Source organism: Chelonia mydas, chromosome 2 (genome assembly GCF_015237465.2).
Source record: "Chelonia mydas isolate rCheMyd1 chromosome 2, rCheMyd1.pri.v2, whole genome shotgun sequence".
Lineage (NCBI taxonomy): Eukaryota > Metazoa > Chordata > Testudines > Cheloniidae > Chelonia > Chelonia mydas.
In genome coordinates, this window is record NC_057850.1 from 50,687,931 (window position 1) to 50,707,015 (window position 19,085).

General features: G+C 43.9%; 1 protein-coding gene across 1 annotated transcript; it reads right to left on the bottom strand.

The window, feature by feature from the left end:
• Nucleotides 1–258: 258 nt before the first annotated feature.
• Nucleotides 259–7,817, bottom strand: LOC102945018 (fatty acid-binding protein 5). Its single transcript, XM_007052936.4, has 4 exons — nucleotides 7,629–7,817; nucleotides 2,163–2,335; nucleotides 1,016–1,117; nucleotides 259–517 (listed from the first exon to the last, which is right to left on the bottom strand). The coding sequence occupies exons 1-4, from the start codon at nucleotides 7,702–7,704 to the stop codon at nucleotides 467–469; spliced, it is 402 nt and encodes a 133-aa protein (XP_007052998.2). The 5' UTR covers nucleotides 7,705–7,817; the 3' UTR covers nucleotides 259–466.
• Nucleotides 7,818–19,085: the final 11,268 nt, after the last annotated feature.

The following is a 19,085-nucleotide window of genomic DNA, read 5'->3' on the forward strand; positions in this document are numbered from 1 at the left end:
GCAACAGGCACTATCTTAAAGTGGTTAGAAAGATTCTGCACCATAACAATTTTATTTCATTGATGATAAAGGTATCGCTGAACCAAAATGCAGTTTGCTGTTAACTATACCTTAAGTGTTCCAATGAGATGATATCCCCATCATCTGTGATTTAATACTGATTTTAGGCTCCCCTGCATAACTAATAAGCTTTTATAAATCTTCACCTGAAAAAGAAAACCCCACTATAAGTTAAAATTCCACTATATTGACAACAGCTCCACTTCATATATCTGAAAATTTTATTTAACAGCCACAACTGTTCAGAATAGTTACATCATGGCTTTGAAATATGATTGCACACAGCTATGCAGTCCACTGAAATACTACAAAACAGGGAATAGAAAAAACTGCAGAGTAGAGGAGCTTTGTTCGCTAAACTGAGCTGGTTTGTAGCAAGCTCCAACCCAGTATGGAGACAATGTCCTCATGCTTTCTCGTAGATTCTCTTACACTTGCAACCACCCATGTCGCATTCCTGGAAAATAAAGAAATTAATTCAGTAGTGTATGAAAACCGCTGGCCTAGCCAGGGGTCCAGGCCCCTCTGGGGGGTGACAAGCAAGTTTCAGGGGGTCCACCAAAATAAACCAGAGAGCAGGACTAGCATTAGTTCACTAGTGCCCGGGGCAGAAAGCAGAATCCCAAGCCCTGCTGCCCGGGGCTGAAGCCAAAGCCCAGGCAACTTAGCTTCACAGGGCTCCCTGTGGCATAGGGCCCTGGGCTATTGTCCTGCTTGCAACTCCCTAAGGCCTTTTAATCTACTGAAAACCAGTTGTGGCACAGGTGAGCCATGGAGTTTTTATAGTAGGTTGGGGGGGGCCTCAGAAAGAAGACGGTTGAGAACCCCTGATATAGGCTAAATTACTGAAAGACACAGGGATGCAGATGGCAGTTTAAAATAGATGGAGTCTTTTAAAGTTAGATTCCTGCTATAGTCTAAGTAGTCAATGATCAGAAAGTAGGAATGCACTCACCACCACCAGTTTTCCATCCTCTATCTTCCGTGTTATTGTCGTCTCCTTGCCATCCCACTGTTGGAGCTGAGTCAACGTGTTACCATTTAACGTGACAATAGTCTGCAAAGAAAAGCGGGACTTAAATATTTTACTCAGTTTCTTTGAGTGGAGGTGATACTCCCACACTCTACTCCAAGGCTCTACTGAAGTCAATAGGAGTTTTGCCACTGACTTCAGTAGGGCCAGGATTTCACTCAAAATTTCTCATGGCTCCTGTTCTTCTTCCATTACTTTGCTCTTGTTCAGTCACTGCTTTGGCACATTTATACATGAAACATGACTTCAACAGCATGCACAATTTAAGTGAACAAGACCTGCTGAGTGTGCCAAGTTAGTCTCCTCATACATGTGCTTTGGCTTTTTGGATCATCTACATTTGAATGTAGCACTTGGCAGATGTGTTGCCAGTGCACAGGTGAGGAATGGGAGGGTCTTGGCAAGTGGTCAGCATTCATACAAGGAGATAATTGGAATGAGAGAATCCTATGAAGAGGGAATAATCTTTCTTCACCCTCCACCTCCTCCTCCCAGGGATAGTCCCTTTAATCAGTCAAGTTGGAAGCTACTTGAACTCTTGTAAAGACAGGGAATATGGAGTCTGAGTCACATTTAATTTACTCCCTATATAGGTTATTCCACTTGTTACGCAAATGTGTGAGATTGGATCACCAGATTAGTTATAGGGCCATATCCTGCTCCCATTAAAAATCAAAAGGCTTTTTTGACATTGAAGTTAATGAAAGTGAAGTTCGGCCTTTGGTATTTTTAACATGGGTCTGGAGGGCTGCCAGTTTTATCATCCCAAGGTGTGTCACTGCAAATGACCTGTAATGAACTGAAAATGATTAACCAAACATATCAGGCTTTATTTGGTTTCAGTATTTTACCATTTGTAGACTGGTTAGTCCATAAAAACTGATGGATTTCAATGGGGCTTGTGATGACAGAGGTACCCACCCACCAACAGAGCAGGGTACTACTCAACATGAGAGAGTGGCGGAAATTGGGTCCCTAAATAGAATTTATATCTGTAACCCAACCACTCCAGTGGACTGGGTGTATTCAATGGGAAAAAAAAAAACAAACAAAAAACTCTTGTACTAACCTGAACTTTCCTGCCATCTAATGTATTTTCCTCACATTTCTCACCCAGCTTGAAGCTGAGCTGTGAAGATTTAATGGTGCTTTCTGTTTTTATGGTGATTGTATCTCCATTCTTGGTGATGTATACATCTGGTTTGGCCATGCTCCCCATCCTCCTCAGGACTGGATTCACACCTACAGAGCAAGAGCAACAGCATATCAGAGGGGACAGTTAAACACTAAGCCCACATAGAGGATCCCTTTTAATTATCCAGGGCAAGGAAGGAGAAGTTCATTTTGCAGACTCATTCATCCTGAATACTCCAGAGATCTAAATTGAATCTCTTTCTCCCCCTATAGGACCTGCAGGTCTCCTGAAAAGCAGTATCTCCGTTCATACAAATGGACATGGAAGGTGGAAAAGGGGAAATAAGCTGTAAAGTAGTGTTACAAGAAGATTGTGTTCAAATTTAAGTGAACTGTGTTTAAAAAAGTTCTCCAGCTGACTTTTCAAGCTATAAAGTTAATCCACTTTCATATTTACATTTAAATGTATATTATATAGATGTATTTCTTCTAACTTACTTATGGAACACCCAGCTGTCACTCTAGACATGTGTGTAAAATAATAAAATGCACATTTTCAGACCAATGTCAAAAGTATTAAATCCCCCCAAACTAGAAGACTCCCCTCTGCAGAAAAAAGCTTAAGGGAAAAATGAGCTTTGGAGCATGACTTGAAATTCAACAAAGTAGGACTTTAGGACACTATTAAAGGAAGCACTTGAGGTCCCTTCATCAAAGCACCTCGCCTCCAGCCCCCTCTTGATTAACCCAGTGAGTGCTTTACCCAACTCAACAGGTTTCAGGCTTTGGGGTTACTCAGGACTTTCACCATGCAGGGCTTGATACAGCAACTATTAATCAGCCATTTAAATTGCAGCCAACAATAAACTGGAAGCCAATGCAGAGCTCCAGGGTGAAATTCTTTCTGCAATAAGTGTCACTAAGTAAGTCAGAAGCTGCATTCTGTAGTAGCTGTAGTCTGAATAGTCTTCAAGTGCCCTCACATACAGCACAGTGCAGCATTCCAAAATGAAGCTGATAAGGGCATACATTACTGTGGTGAGATCTGCATCCAGAACAGAAGGGCCTGGATCCACAAAGGCATTACAATGCTCAGTATTGCAACAACTAGAAAAAAAAAAAATCACAGGAACACGCTACAATCCACAAAGCCTGAGTTAGGCACCTAGGCTCCCAATACTATGGATGGAGAGAGACAGGTGCCTTCAAATGCAATCCACAAAAGCCAGCATGCTAGGCAGGCAGCTACCTAAGCTAGCCATTGGGAGATGCCCAAGAGAGGGTTGTGTACTAAGCCCCTCCTGGCTCATCGAGATAGGTGCTTAAGTCCAGGCTGTAGGGAAGTGCCTATCTTTGCTTAGCAATAGCGATCCATGAACAGGAAGCCGATGCCTAGAGTCAGGTGGCTCCAGTACCTAAACTGTTTCTTGCAGGAATGGGTTAGGTACCTGCCTTGCTGTGCACAAAAGAGCTGGAGGAGGAGCCCCTTAATAGCTTTAGCTCAGTAGTTAGAGTACTTGCCTGGGAAGTGGGATATACAGGTTAAATTCCCCACTCTGCCAGAAGCGGGAGAAGAAAGGACAGGAACAGGGGCTACCCACTCTCCTGGGGAAGCTGCTCCACTGTGGCGAAATAATGAAAGAGTGATTGGAGCAAGGGAACTGGCCTGGGCTATCCCACATGGGTACTCTAACCACTGGACTACAGAATTATTCTGTCTCTGGCCCAATGACTATATAAGTATTTATACTCAGTGAAACCTCATTTGGGGAGGGTGGGGGGTGGGGGGAGGAAGCAGCACAGAGAGAGAGACTCTGCAGCATAGGTGCCGACTTCTACTGGCACTGGTGAGTGCTTGACCCCCCCTCTGCCCTCGACCCCACCCCAACTCCTTCCCCAAATCCCCACCCCCACTCCTCCCCCCTGGAGCTTGCTACAGCTGTTTGGCGGCAGCAAGCGCTGGGAGGTAGGCGGAGGAGCGGGGATGCGGTGTGCTGAGAGGAGGAGGTGGAAGCAAGGCGGGGCAGGGAGCTTGGCTGCCAGTGGGTGCAGTGCACCTGCTACTTTTTCCCTGTGGGTGCTCCAGCTCCGAAGCTGCCATGGAGTCGGCGCCTATGCTCTGTAGTCCAGTGGTTAGGGCTCCCATCAGGAAGGCAGAAGAGCCAGGCAATCTTGAGACCCAATCATGAAACAGGTGGAAGTGGAAATACCATTGAAGAACCAACTCTTTGTAATGTTAAGATTGTAGGTGGGGTCTGAAAATGTGAAACTGTGGCTTGTGGACAGACATGTAACTGCTCTGAAGGTAATATTTATAACTGATCATCTGGACAGGAACAGTAGAAAGAGCTCTGTTAAGTGCTAACAATTCCTTGCAGACTATATTTAGAGCCATTCACTCTTTCAAAACTATATTCCTAGCAAAATCTGCATTCAGTCTTGCAAATTATTCAGATTTAAAATCTAAATTCACATGGAGCCTAAATATGCCCTACACTAACTTAAATATGCTTTTAAAAAATGTTGATAAACATGTTAAGGGTGGTAATAAAAAAAATAAGTCAGAATTCAGGCTGATACCTCTTTTCACACTTGTTTCCTGGGGGCGAATGGGTGGGGGGAGGGAGGGGAAGAGACAGACAGACATGAGCTAAGGATCTAGTGTATTCACTTTAACTTTTTAAAAATTTCCCAAGTGTGTGGTTGACTTGTACCACAAACAAGAGAGAGTTATGTTTTGTACTTCACAGAGACTGTCTTTGCAAGGTCTGATTTTAAGATCTTGATTTAGATTTTTTTTTGGGGGAAACAAACATTGCCTGTCCTCACTCTTGTTTAATGTCATAAGCTGCATAGCAGGAAGTTGTATTGCTTTGCTATGAATGTTTACAATATCATAAGCTGCACTATCTTGTTATGAGGCAATTTATTAACAATTAAACAGTTTATCATTTTTTAAAAAGTTCTTTTTGAATTCTTTATGATTTAGGGTAGGATTTTCAAAAGTGCCTATGGGAGTTTTTTGAAAAAAAATTTACCTTAACTCTTAATTTTGCTGTGTCTGGCTTGCAGTACAGTCTTCTGTCACAGTACAGCAAGTGGCTTGGCAAGGAACAATCACACCACATTGTGCTGCAGTAAGGCCATTAAACTGTTGTAGCCAAGTGTACATTCCCCCCCCCCCCCCCCGGCTATCTGCATAGCCAGTCCCCCTGTGGATAAATAATGAAAGAGTAATTGGAAGAGCTTCAATGAGGGCACCTCATATCGGAATACCCAATAACTCATCTTGAAAACATGACCCCAAAAGATTCAAAACCCATTAGGGAAATTAAAAGGACCCCAACAGTTTTTTAATTCAATCTCAGAATTGGGAGGAGGGGGGCTCCCTTGAGACAGTTGAGATTGGCAATTAACTTAAACTGGGAGGAAATTGTCAAGGAAGAAAATGCTTGGGCTAGAAAGTGAACTAACTGGTGGTGCTACCACTGGAACTGTTAAGGAATACAGATACATTTTACATCTAGCAATAGAAAGTCTCTTCGATGGCATTTTGTATCCCAGTAGCAGCCGCATTGATATAACCCCTTCTGATAATCTACTATCAGACAAATTCAGGTGAGAGCATTACAGTGCAAATTTAATAGAAATTAGGAAGAAGCTGATAATTGTGTGTTATAGTTGGGGATTTCCTACTCCATTCTCTTCTCATGCTATCATTTACCCACCTGCACTTAACACTAAAGACTGTCATTTAGCTGAAAGCCTGCCTGCACATACACGTTTCCAATCTATTATTGAAATGTTAACATAAAGAACTGTGATTCTAGTCAGTTTCAATCAAGCGTGTTCTGATTTTGCAGATTTAATGCACAACACAAAAACTCCTCTCAAACCAGATAATATGCAAGCTACTTTGTTTATAACAATAAGAAATTCAAGGTGTATATACCACTGAGTCCCAATCTGCTCTCACTTCCACTGATGTAAATCTGGAGGAATTCCAGTGAGTTATTTCAGTGGAACTGAGAGCAAATTATGGTCCAGGGGCTTAGACATTCAGCAAACCACGAGGTTACAAATGCCTCACAGCAGATGCTTTGTTTAGGCAATGAATGCCTAGATGTATTGGTGCTACCCATCTCAGGTACAGTATAATAAAGACTAACATGCACACATGTTCATTTTCTTTGTTGGATAGATTTTGTTTTCTGTTCTTCTCCTCTTTCCCTAACCCCAGGGCAGGACCAAAACCAGTCCAAGAGGTCCCCTCCCCAGGCGGGTGTGCTCTGCCCAGCATCAGCTTAGCCAGCAGGGGAGAGAGGCTCTTGCTATTCAAGCCATTGCTCCAGGTCGCAGGGCTGCTTTTATGTTGACGCCCTGGGAATTGTCTCCTTTCACTTTAGTTAGCAATCTAGTCCCAGGCGGCTCCTAGCATCAGGCACTGAGACGCCCCCGCAGACCTTGGACAGAGCATCTGAAGACGCCAGGCACAAAGCTTTAGAGCCCAGACGAACTAGCAGAGTGGAGCGAGCGCCGGGGGCCCAAAGAAGGGGCACCTTAAATCTTAGGTCCTTACCCTCCCCCCACATCTCCAGGATCATACAGACAATACTAATAAATTACACACAGGTTTCAGAGTAACAGCCGTGTTAGTCTGTATTCGTAAAAAGAAAAGGAGTACTTGTGGCACCTTAGAGACTAACCAGTTTATTTGAGCATGAGCTTTCGTGAGCTACAGCTCACTTCATCGGATGCATAGCATATCGTGGAAACTGCAGAAGACATTATATACACACAGAGACCATGAAACAAAACTTCCTCCCACCCCACTCTCCTGCTGGTAACAGCTTATCAGATAACAGATAAGCTGTTACCAGCAGGAGAGTGGGGTGGGAGGAAGTTTTGTTTCATGGTCTCAGTGTGTATATAATGTCTTCTGCAGTTTCCACGATATGCTATGCATCCGATGAAGTGAGCTGTAGCTCACGAAAGCTCATGCTCAAATAAACTGGTTAGTCTCTAAGGTGCCACAGGTACTCCTTTTCTTTAAATTACACACAGGTACACAAGAGAGAGCGCGTTTTCTTCTTCCAGCGGGCAGCAACAATGGGATTTAGGGAGACAGTCATCGAAATCAGAGGCCACCAAACCTCATTTCTTCCCCCAAACCTAACAGCCAGGGAGATCCTGAATGAAAAGTCCTCGCTGCCCAGACTGGCTGGCGGGCGGAGAGAAGGGACAGGACATCCCTTTATATTCTATCCAGGAGCAGAAGTAGAGAGCCCCAGCACCTAGCCCGCAGGCCACCTTCCCCTTCCCCTTCCCCTTCCCCTCCCTCAGGCGGTGATCGACGATATTAATCCCACACGGTCTCTCTGCCCCGCCAAGGCTTCCTTACCTAATTTCTGCATGTACTCATCAAAGCCTTCGGTGAGGACGAGGGTCCACTTGCCTACAAAATCGTCGATGCTCATCGTGCCGGCTCGCCAGGAGGTGTCCCGCAGGCGGCGGAGGCTGGAGGACGCTGTAGGAGGCAGAGGGGGGACGGAGGGGCCTTTATCCAGACGCCGCGGAACATGCGCTGCCGGGGAGAACCAATGGGGACCGGCAACGTCAGGGATTCCGACTCCCGGCCCTCGCCCCCTTTGCTCATCAGCCCCCGGGACACCAGAGGGGGGTGAGGTTCGCGCCGCCGCCGCCAGGAGAGCGCCTGCCCCGTCAGCGCCTGCAAGCAGGGACCTGCTGCCGGCCGGCCGGCGAGCGCGGGGAGGCGAGCTGGCATTGCTGCCGCCTTGCCAAAGCACAGTGCTCCGGCTACTAGAGCCCGAAGGAAGAGTGCACCTGCTCCGAGGTTTCCAGTGCAGCTCCCCCCCCTCCGCCCCCCCCGAACATCTGCAGCCTGAAAAGGGTCACACCGGGGGAAAGGTAACGCTACAGCCATCTGCATCCTGCCAGTTTGGGTTACCGAGCTCCCAAAGTGTCCCATGATCACTATAGTGAACAAGTGCCCCGCACACACACACAAACACACACAGGCGTCCAGGCCCTGGGGCCTACTGCAGCACCCCTGCCGCAAAAACCCCTGATCCAGCACCTGCATCCTGCTGGATCCAGCCGGATCTTGGCCCTAAGACTCCAGATTGTAGTGACTAACTAAACACGTCTAGTTGCACCTGGACCGTCGTGCATTCTGGCAAACGAATGCCACAAAAATGCAGAGTCTAGCACATGGATACTACTAAAGCCACCCAATTTTGGCTCACATTCCAAGGCCTGAAAAAAGAACAAGTGTAGCTGCTCTTACTGCACCAGAAAATCCAGCACAAACTGATGCAAAACCTGGATCTTGCACCTGGATCCATGGAGCTTTGCAATTTCTGGTTCCGACCACCAAACTGTACAATTTGTTATTAATCATTTTTTTATGGTAGTGCCTGAAGATCAGCCAAGAATGGGTTGTGCTAGGCACTGTACAGATACAGAATAGTAGACAGTCCCTGCCCAAAAGAGCTTACAATCTACATCTAAATAGAAAACAAGGAGAGCCATTCCTACTACACTGGAAAAATTGAACTCCCCATTCATCCCAGCCTAATAACACTGGAAAAATGCACTTCTGATACCTGGGCCTTGCCAATTTTTAATGACAATGCTCCCAAATTCTACTAAATAGACAAAACATAGCAGCTATTAGCTACCGCAAAGTGGCACAGAAGCACCACAAAAACATGTATCTGGCACCTCGACACTACTGAATCAAACTAGTTTTTTGTTCCCAAAATTCTACCAGCTAAGTAGAGGAGTGCAACTGTTCCAGTTCCACTAAAAACTACAGATCCCAAATGCATCCCTACTCAAAAGCACCCCAAAGATACATATGCAAGTTCTGGAGTGGCTGGATCATACCACCTTTTTGGCCCCATGCTATCAAAACAGACAACACATGGTGTCACTCCTACTTGACCAGAAAAATCCATGCTCCAGCAAATCTCAAGATGCACCAGGGTCGGAGTGTTTGGGTGCAGTAGAAGCAGCTACACTTGTTTTCTGTTAATGCCATGGAATGTAAAGCTGAGAATCAAAAATTGAATGAAAACAGCAAGATCCCCTGTTCTGGGTTTTTGCACCAGGATACCTCAGGGTTCTGAAGTGTTCTGGTGCAGTTGGAGCAACTGGTCTTGTTCTCTCTTTAGGCATTAGAATTTGCTGCAAAGCTAATCCATGCAGCTAGCTGGAAAATTTTGAAATTCCAAATTATTCATTGAAAAAAGGGACATATTTTTCACCAAAAAATCATCCCATTTTTTGACCAGTTCTCGTAATCAACCAGGTTTTTTTTTTTTTAAAAAAAGAACCTGTACAAATCCAGTTGTTCAATCCCATTCGGGGGGGAGGGATAGCTCGGTGGTTTGAGCATTGGCCTGCTAAACCCTGGGTTGTGAGTTCAATCCTTGAGGGGGCCATTTAGGGATTTGGGGCAAAAATTGGGGATTGGGCCTGCAGGGGGTTGGACTAGATGACCTCCTAAGGTCCCTTGCAGTCCTGATATTCTATGATAAACCAAACAAGCAGTACAATATTCCCTTCCTGGTGGCACTGGGTTGTCAATTACTGCTCTATATGTCCTTAATCTTCAGTAACCCTATTTTTAAAAATACGTGAATAATGTCTACTCATAAGAAAGCAAGTCACATTATTTTCTTGTCATTAAATAGCTAACTTTAAACATAAACACTTCAGTTTCCTTCCTCTTTGATTTTTCTTGCTTGCGCAAGTGGATCTGAGTGGGTTTTAAATTAGCCTGATGTTTGCTATCTATTTCATGTCACAGCAGCTACTGTGCTGTCAGTCTGGTAGTCTGGATTTCAAAAAGGATAAATTAAAAACCATCTGATTACAGATCAAACAGACCATCTGTTAGTCACAATCTTTAATGTATTGGGAAGCACTGAGTCTTCTTTCTTGTGACTGAGCACAAGACGGCAGGATACGCCTCCCTAGAAGCAGAAATCCTGCCTTTACTATACCATTGCAAAATATTAATTCCTGATCCAGGACTTCTGAAGTCCTGTCTGCAAAGGGTTTACGTGCTCATAGACTTCTGCTTCACCCCCTTGGCAATACAACAGGGGAATGGAAAACACTCTATTTCCATCTAGTGGTGAGACAATACTCCTTTACCTGAAATGTAGGTATACAGCTAGAGAGCTAGTTACCCGTGTATCTATAGTGATGACAATTCTTGTAATTTTAGCATAAGTCTTATGATATTTGGTGTTTTAAAGTCCCAGCTCCAGGAGTCATGGGAATATGGGAGAATCTTAGCTTTCATTTTTAAAAAGTGTCTAGCCCCACTAGTTTGCAAAGAAAGCTTGAAAAACTAACCCAACTGTACCCTAAGGCACTAAGGACAAATACAAATTATCCCAATTTTTAAAGTAAATCAAATGCATTTTAAGATAGTCCTGTGATTTTTCAGGGGAAATGCTGTCTAATGATTTTTAAATGTTTGGGATAGGCATTGTTAAATTGTATCTATATCTCCAATAGTCAAACTTAAAAAAAATTTCCTTGACATGGGAAATACTTCTGGAACTGGTGATAGCTCAGACAAGAGAAGATACTTTGTAATGTGACCAATGTAGATGTATCTTTCTGCACACACGTGCATTGCGCTACAACATATTATTTATGTTTGATTACTTTACATAATGTTGATATTGGCCAAACATATCAAATGTGGGTGAATGAATTTAGGCACCTAAATTCATATTTAGGCACCAAAATAAAAGTGGCTGCATTTTCAGAAATGCAGAGCTCTCATTGGCTCCCACTCAAATTTCTCTTCAGATTTCTCTCTATAAATCCCTATTCAAGTCTGAGTTCAGGTTGGCATCAAGATCGGACTACCTTAGAAAGAACCCCTCTCTACTGGCCAGCTTCCTCTCCACTTCAGCCACAACCAAGGGGAAGGAAAATCTGTACATTTACAGTGGAGCACAATGAGGCCAATCCATGTGCCAAGTGTTACTGTTCCAGTCTGGGTAGGATGAGCACTTTGAGAGTGTAACAGACCTGAAATTCTGGATGTGTCACTTGTCGATCAGTATTGTCCAAGAGGAATAGAATAGAATCAAATTCAGTGCAAAGAAAATACATAGCCAAAATTAGAGACATTTTGACAGCTTGGGCACAGCCACAGAGGGATAGTACAGAAGCATGTTGACCCCAAATAGGCAGGTTCTGCTTGACTTGTGTACGGGTGGGGAGTAATTTTGTTGTTTATCACTGCAAGGGCAGAAGGTGGGGAAAGGATGCAAAGAGCTCTTCCCTCTACACAAGACACCTGTATATGATTCAGAGAGATCATGGACTTTGACTGCAATAAGAGCTGGGAATCGGGGCCAGCTAGCATTACTGGCAGATGAGGTTTGTTCTAATGTGACCATAGTCTCACTTCCTGCATGCCAGCCAAGGGAGGAATTAACGTCTTTCAAAATTACAATAGATGCTGCTTGGGCAGGGCACCTCCTCTCCATCCGCAACATATTGCTGGCTTGTTATGTGAGGCATAATTCTGTCCCAGACGTTGCCTCATTAAAATGCCCATCTACTTAATGTGGGAGGAACCTGTATAAAGTGGCAATCTGATAGTGTTATGCGTGGGCTTTATTGGGCAAGAGAGAAGAACTTCCTTTCCCCTGATGTCTAGAGAAATGGCCAAACTCTCTTTATACCAGACTCCTTATAGATGTGCGGTGGGTCAGCACCTATTGAAGCCTTGAAAAATTGTCCAAAAATATTAACAGCACAAACAAAATCTACTCACCTGCCCTTTAGCAGTGAAAAAGCTAATAGCATTCTACTAGGCCATCGAAAAAAGTTACTCACTTCTCCTGCTCCGTGAGTAAGAAGAATTTTGCAAGGCTGACTGTTTCTATTTCATATTGTGTCTGGGTGGTACTCTCTTGCCAGCTGTGTAGTCACTGAGCTAACAAGATGAAACATGCTGATGTTACACAGCTGATGTGGGGTAAGCCTTACTCAGTTCAAAAGTTATTACGATACTACATTGGGAACTGTGAAGCTATGTGTGACCCTTGACGTTTGCATGTCAATACTCTCACTATCCTTTAGTTTACAGATATTTCAGTAGTGTCTGAGCTCTGGGAAGAAGCTGAAAGATTTGGGTGTGATTCTGACTGCAGTGGGTTTTATGTATAAGTAGGGCCCTACCAAATTCATGGCTATGAAAAATGCATCACGGACCATGAAATCTGGTCTCCGCTGTGAAATCTCTTTGTGTACTTTTACCCTATACTCTACAGATTTCACGGGGGAGACCAGCATTTTTCTCAAACTAGGGGTCCCAACACAAAAAGGGGTCACAAGGTTATTGAAGGGGGGTCATGGTATTGCCACCCTTACTTCTGCACTGCCTTCAGAGCAGGTGCCCAGCTCTGAAGGCAGCACCCCACCAGCAGCAGCACAGAAGTAAGGGTGGCAATACCATACCAGGCCATCTTTCTGCACCGCTGCTGGCAGTGGCTTTGCCTTGAGAGCTGGGATCCTGGCAAGCAGCTGCTGCTCTCCAGCTGTCCAGCTCTGAAAGCAGCGCCACCACCAGCAGCAGTGCAGAAGTAAGCCATGCTGCAACCTCTCCCACAACCGTCTTTTGGGTCAGGACCCCTACAGTTAAAAAGCCATTAAATTTCAGATTTAAATGTCTGAAATCATGACATTTATTATATTTAAAATCCTATGACCGTGAAATTGACCAAAATGGAACGTGAATTGATAGGGTCCTATCTATATGCAATCTGCTAATATTTAAGTCAAAACAAAGTTGCTCTAACCCCATGCCCAGCAAAGTCTCCCTGGTATCTGCAAAGCACACTACATGCTTTCTATCTCACCAACAATATCTGGGAATCAAAGCTTGGTGTCCCATTCTGCCCTTGGATGTGTGCACTATATCTAGGCAGAGTTTTGCCCTTTGATGGCAGGTTTCCCAAAGATGCATGTGGCAGAAGAATTTACAAAATGATCCCCGGGACCTATATTTGCTGTATATACAGTTATAACATGTATTTATATGCAACCTAAACAAATGACTTCTTAAGTGTTAACTTGGGGCTCATTTGAGTGATCAAAAATCACACCTCAAGGTTTGCATCTTTGGTCCACTGCTAGAGAAAATTTGGCTTTTTTTTGTCCTGTTTTGGCTTTTTTGTCCTGTCAAGAATCTAGTCAGAAATTTCAAACTTTAAATTGTAAGATGTAAACTTAGGGATTGTAATCAATGCAATTTAAATTCCACCTTAGCACTAGTCATCAAAAGGTATGCATTCTCCTCCCCCAGCTGCCTCTCTCTTATGATAGGGGCCAGATTCTGCCCACATACAATGGCTCTGAATGCAATATGGCTGCACAAATGTAGGTGGGAGTATCGCTTGGCAAAACTGCCAAAATCAATGGTTGAGATTTTCAAAGCCAAATAGGGGATTTAACCTTGCAACACCCATTGAAACTAATGAAAATTGTGTGAATAAATCCCCTAAGCAGTCAGTTTGGCAATCTCAACAGACACCTTTTCAAAAAAATTTAATGCATTTTAATATGATCATTTGATTAAACTTTTTTTCAGTAAGAAAGGCCTCTCTCCTGCAGTAGCTACACGCAGGTAAATTCCTGTACCCATGCAGAGTCCCTGTGATGTCTCTGAGACTCTGCATGGCCACCAATGCAGATCTGATTGACTGATAGCAGCCCTTAGCCCAGAGGTGTAGTAGAAAACTGTAATTAGCCAACAGATTAATTTAAAAAGCACTCTGTGTCACATTTTATGATATGGTCAAGGCTTGGTCAAAAGGCAGGTCCATTAATTATTCCAAGATCTTTTGTAAAAAATAAAAGTTATGCCTTCAAAATTATTCCCTATTTATTTGGGAGGGGGAATGTTATACAGTACTGGTAAATGGTGAGACCTTGCTGAGATAATCTCTAGTCAGTTTCCTTGTTAGAAACAGAATCAGACTCTAAAGTACTCGAAAGATGAAAAACTCAGTGGGCCTGATGCTGGGTGACCTCACCCAATATTAATGTCAATGAGAATTCACAGTCCGCAGCATCTCAAAGGCAGAGCTCAGCATCTTGCAGGACCGAACCTTAAGTGTTAAGTATCATTATCCCCTATTAGAAGTGCCACATTTTTCAGTTTTTACTGAGCCCACAATTGTCAGTTTTTTCAGCACTCTGAAAAAGTCAGACTGTCATTTCCCACAGACATTGATGTGCTCCTAATTTAATGCATACCCCATTGTTAAGATAACATGTCCTGCTTCCTAGGTGACCATATACTTTAGCCCCATCTTATGGTCATCTTCATATTAACTCAACCTTGAAACAAATAATGGATTGATTTATTTGGGTGTAAAATAAGGGGTTTTAAATAAAGGATCAGAGCACAGGTTCATCAAACGTAGGGTGACCAGATGTCCTGTTTTTAAAGGTTTCAGAGTAACAGCCCTGTTAGTCTGTATTTGCAAAAAGACAAGGAGTACTTGTGGCACCTTAGAGACTAACCAATTTATTTGAGCATAAGCTTTCGTGCATCCGATGAAGTGAGCTGTAGCTCACAAAAGCTTATGCTCAAATAAATTGGTTAGTCGCTAAGGTGCCACAAGTACTCCTTTTCTTTTTGTTCTTAAAGGGACAGTCCTGTATATAAGCCCTCCTGCAGGTGTCCCAACTTTTTCTTAAAAATGGACAAATTGTCCCTTATTTTTTGCTTCCCCCCCGCCCCCATCAGTGCCAGTGGGTCCTGCTGCTGGCCGGATCCCTGCTTGCCAGCTGCCAGCCTACCAGCATTGAGTGGGGAGGTCCAGTGGCTGATGATGGGGGTGGGTGTGGAAGGCTGGTGGCATGGTGAAGCTGCAGCATGCGGGGCCGGCCACTCCCCCTGCTGGTCCATCAGCAGAGCCCCCGCTGCATGCCGGCTCTCGGGCACCAGGGCCTTGCCCCCGTCCTGTTTCCAGCAGGCGCTGGCTGCACACTGTGGCAGCTGACGGGTACAGGCAGGCACCAGGCGACGGCCAGTTGTGTGTTGCCTCTGCTGCCCACCCATCGGCCCTTTACATGCTCCCCCTCTTACTGTCCTCTCCCTGCTTTGCCCCACTGCTCCTCCATATCCCCTCCAGCGAGACACATCCCACTCCCAAAATTGTGCAGAGAACCAGCCCCTGGTGTGGGCACTCAGCTCACCAGCAGCCTGGCCAGCAGGCTCCTTCCTTCCCCCACTGCCTCTGGCTGGGCTGGCACCTCAGGAAAGCCCAAGACCCTCCAGTCCGGGGCACTTAGCAGGAGGAGCCACACAGCCGCACCGCGCTGGCACAGGGAAGCCTCTCCGCCCCTCAGCTAAGCTCTGGAGGCGGGGAGGGATGGAGTGATTTCCAGACTCTTGCCGCCCCAAACCTGCTGGCTTCACAGCAGCACCCCGGGCAGCTGCTTAGCACCAGGGTGGATTTGACTTAAACCAGATTGATTTAAATCATGTTTTAAATCATTAGTCAGGAAGACTCGATTTAATCATGGATTTCTACATAAAAGTGCATTCTTGTTGGTTGTTATAACCTTAATACATATTCTTCACAGCTCAGAGATAGATGTAGGTTTCATTTTTAGAAGGTACACACAATACATTTTTTAAGTGATTTATTTTGAAAACTTTTCAGATTAGTTTTACAGCTATATCAGAAAATGAATGATTGTTTGGTTATTTCATTTACCAAAGGTAATTGAAGCAGATATTTCTGAAGTCATTGGGAGGTGAACTATCTCCAATTCAACAGGTTAATCATTAATATTTGGAGGATTTTCTTGCCATGCTGTATTAGGAGGGAACATCACCATACAGACATTTAAATTGTTTTATTTAACTAAAACAACAACGTTATGTATTCTGGATTTTTTTCTTCAACAGCAAACATATAATATTTTAACAAAACAAGCATATGAATTTTTGAATTTAGTTAAACATTGAACTTTTTTAAAATCAGGTTTGTTTTTGTTAAAATTGTTTTTAACTAAAATAGTTAAATGAAATTTTTTTTTTTAGAAAACCAAAAGTTAAATCGACTGTGTCAGCCAGGTCAACATGAGAAACTTAAAATATTGGCTTCTGCAGCTAACTCAGTCATCTTCACCTTTATTTTCCTGTTTGTTCATAATCTGGAAAAGAAAAACAAGCTTTCCTGCTTTTTCAGGTTCCAGACAATTTCTCAATTAGGAATGAATTAGTTCAAAGAAAGAAAATATTCTTTCTACACTGGCAGAAGAAGCTACTGCTGTTAAAAGTGAAATTATTATCTTTTAAACTGTCTCCTCTCCTGCTAATGGGCCATTCATTTATACTAATCAAAAGGCCCTTTTAACTGTCAGATCAGATATGGAAAATGTGTAACCAGTCTAATTACTCCTTTTACATTTTTACACTTATAACAACCATCAAAAAGAAATGTTCATTATAAATATCAAAATCTTAGCATCTAGTACAGACACTTTTACTAAATGAAAAGGAGGTTTATAAGCATCCATAGTTTGTCACAAACTTGAATAACTTATTTTATATTCTAAGGGATTGTCTACGTATGGATGTGAGCTGTTTTGCCTGGGGCAGCCCTCAATGACAATGCAAAGGTCAGGGCAGACTGCAAAAAGGAGAGCAGATACTCCCTAAACTGGTGGTTAACACTAAGCCCTGGTTTACACTCCGGGGTTAGGTCGAATTTAACTGTGTTAGGTCGATTTAAAAATGACTGCATCCACACAACCAACCCCGTTCTGTTGACCTAAAGGGCTCTTAAAATCGACTTCTGTACTCCTCCCCCACGAGGGAAGTAGCACTAAAATCAACCTTGCTGGGTCGAATTTGGGGTAGTGCGGATGCAAATCGATGGTATTGGCCTCCGGGAGCTATCCCAGAGTGCTCCAATCTGACCGCTTTGGACAGCACTTTGAACTCCGATGCACTAGCCAGGTACACAGGAAAAGCCCCGGGAACTTTTGAATTTAATTTCCTGTTTGGTCAGTGTGGCGAACTCAGCAGCACAGGTGACTAGACATTCCCCCCAGAATCACAAACGAGCTCCAGCATGGACTGAAAGGGAGACAATGGATCTGATAGCTGTATGGGGAGAAGCATCTGTGCAGGCCGAACTCCAATCAAAAAGAAGAAATGGTAATATATATGCCAAAATCTCACAGGGCTTATTGGAGAGAGGCTACAAAAGGGACACACAGCAGTGCCACGTGAAAGTTAAGGAAATCAGGCAAGCCTACCAAAAGACAAAGGAGGCAAATGGTCACTCCAGGTCAGAGCTCCATACATGCCGCTTCTATGATCAGCTGCATGGCATTCTGGGGTGGGGACCCTACCACTATCCCACCACTGTCCATGGACACCTGCAAGGGGGGAGTCTCACGCAACAGGGAGGAGGATTTTGTGGATGAGGAAGAGGAGGAGGAGAATGCACAGCAGGCAAGCGGTGAATCTGTTCTCCCCGGCAGCCAGGACCTTTTCATCACCCTGGAGCCAATATCCTCCCAAGGCGGGATCCCTGGAGTTCCAGGAAAGTGGTCTTACGCATGCAAAAGTTTCGCAGCCACTGTGAATCATCCCATACCTGCAACACTATGCGGTCTCACCAGTCTGTGCTTGTTTGCCTGGCCCAGAATCGGCATTCTATTATATCAATCAGCCCCACTGCCGCCATGATGTCCCAATTGCCACAGCCCGTGCTTTCAGGAACGTCTGTGTCCATGTCCTCATCAAAATCCTCCTTGATGCTAGCCACAGTAGTGAGGATGCACTCCAACAATTTAATGCGCTTAGTGGGGACATACGCAATCAACTGTATAAAATTGATTTCTAAAAATCGACTTCTATAAAATCGACCTAATTTCTTAGTGTAGACATACCCTTTGTTAAACTCACCAACCCGTCACAAACTGTGCTTTGGATCCCTCACACTGGCTCTCAAGAAGCTGAAAAAAGAAACCATACAGCCTCCTTTATTGCATTCCAGTTCTCTGGCTCCCAATCAGCATAAAGTGAGAAGTTATTTAAAAACTCTGCTCACTATACAAAATGTTCTTCTGACCCCAAAGGGTCAGCCACATTACCTGGTCAATATTAATTTGGATCTTACCCAAAATACCACGCTGGCAGTCAATCCTTTAGTATCTAAAACTAAAGGTTTATTATAAAGAAAAAAGAAAGAAGAAGAAGAGAGATGTTAAATGGTAAAACACTCAGGTACACACAGAGACTTCAAAGTCCATATATCAGGTTCTTCGCAGTATTGATGAGTTTGCTGGCTTGAAAGTCCCTCTGGAACAAATTCAAAGTTTGGATGGGTGATTCAGTCATTTGTTCAGAGCTTCATTTGTAGAAAAGTTACTCCAGAGGTAAGAAGCAGGAATGATGACAAAATGGAGATGATGCAGCTGCTTTTTATATCCTTTGCTATGCAGCTTGTCCTTCCTTTGTCCCAAACACAAGCTGCACAGCACATGGCATGGAAAAGCTTTACAGTTCTGTCCATAGGCATGGCCCTACATATCTTACTGACACATCAGGTGTATTCCCTGGTTCCTTTCAATGGGTTCATTGTACAGATGATGACCCTTGATGGGCCATCGAACAGGCTAGGCAGTGCTGATACCAATCTGTCTGGGGGTGTCACCCAGAAACACAGCACAAGTTCAGAAATACAGATATACCATACATATCTATAACTCACAATACAAAGGTGATACAAACATATAAACAAGATTATCATACTTGGCAAAGCAT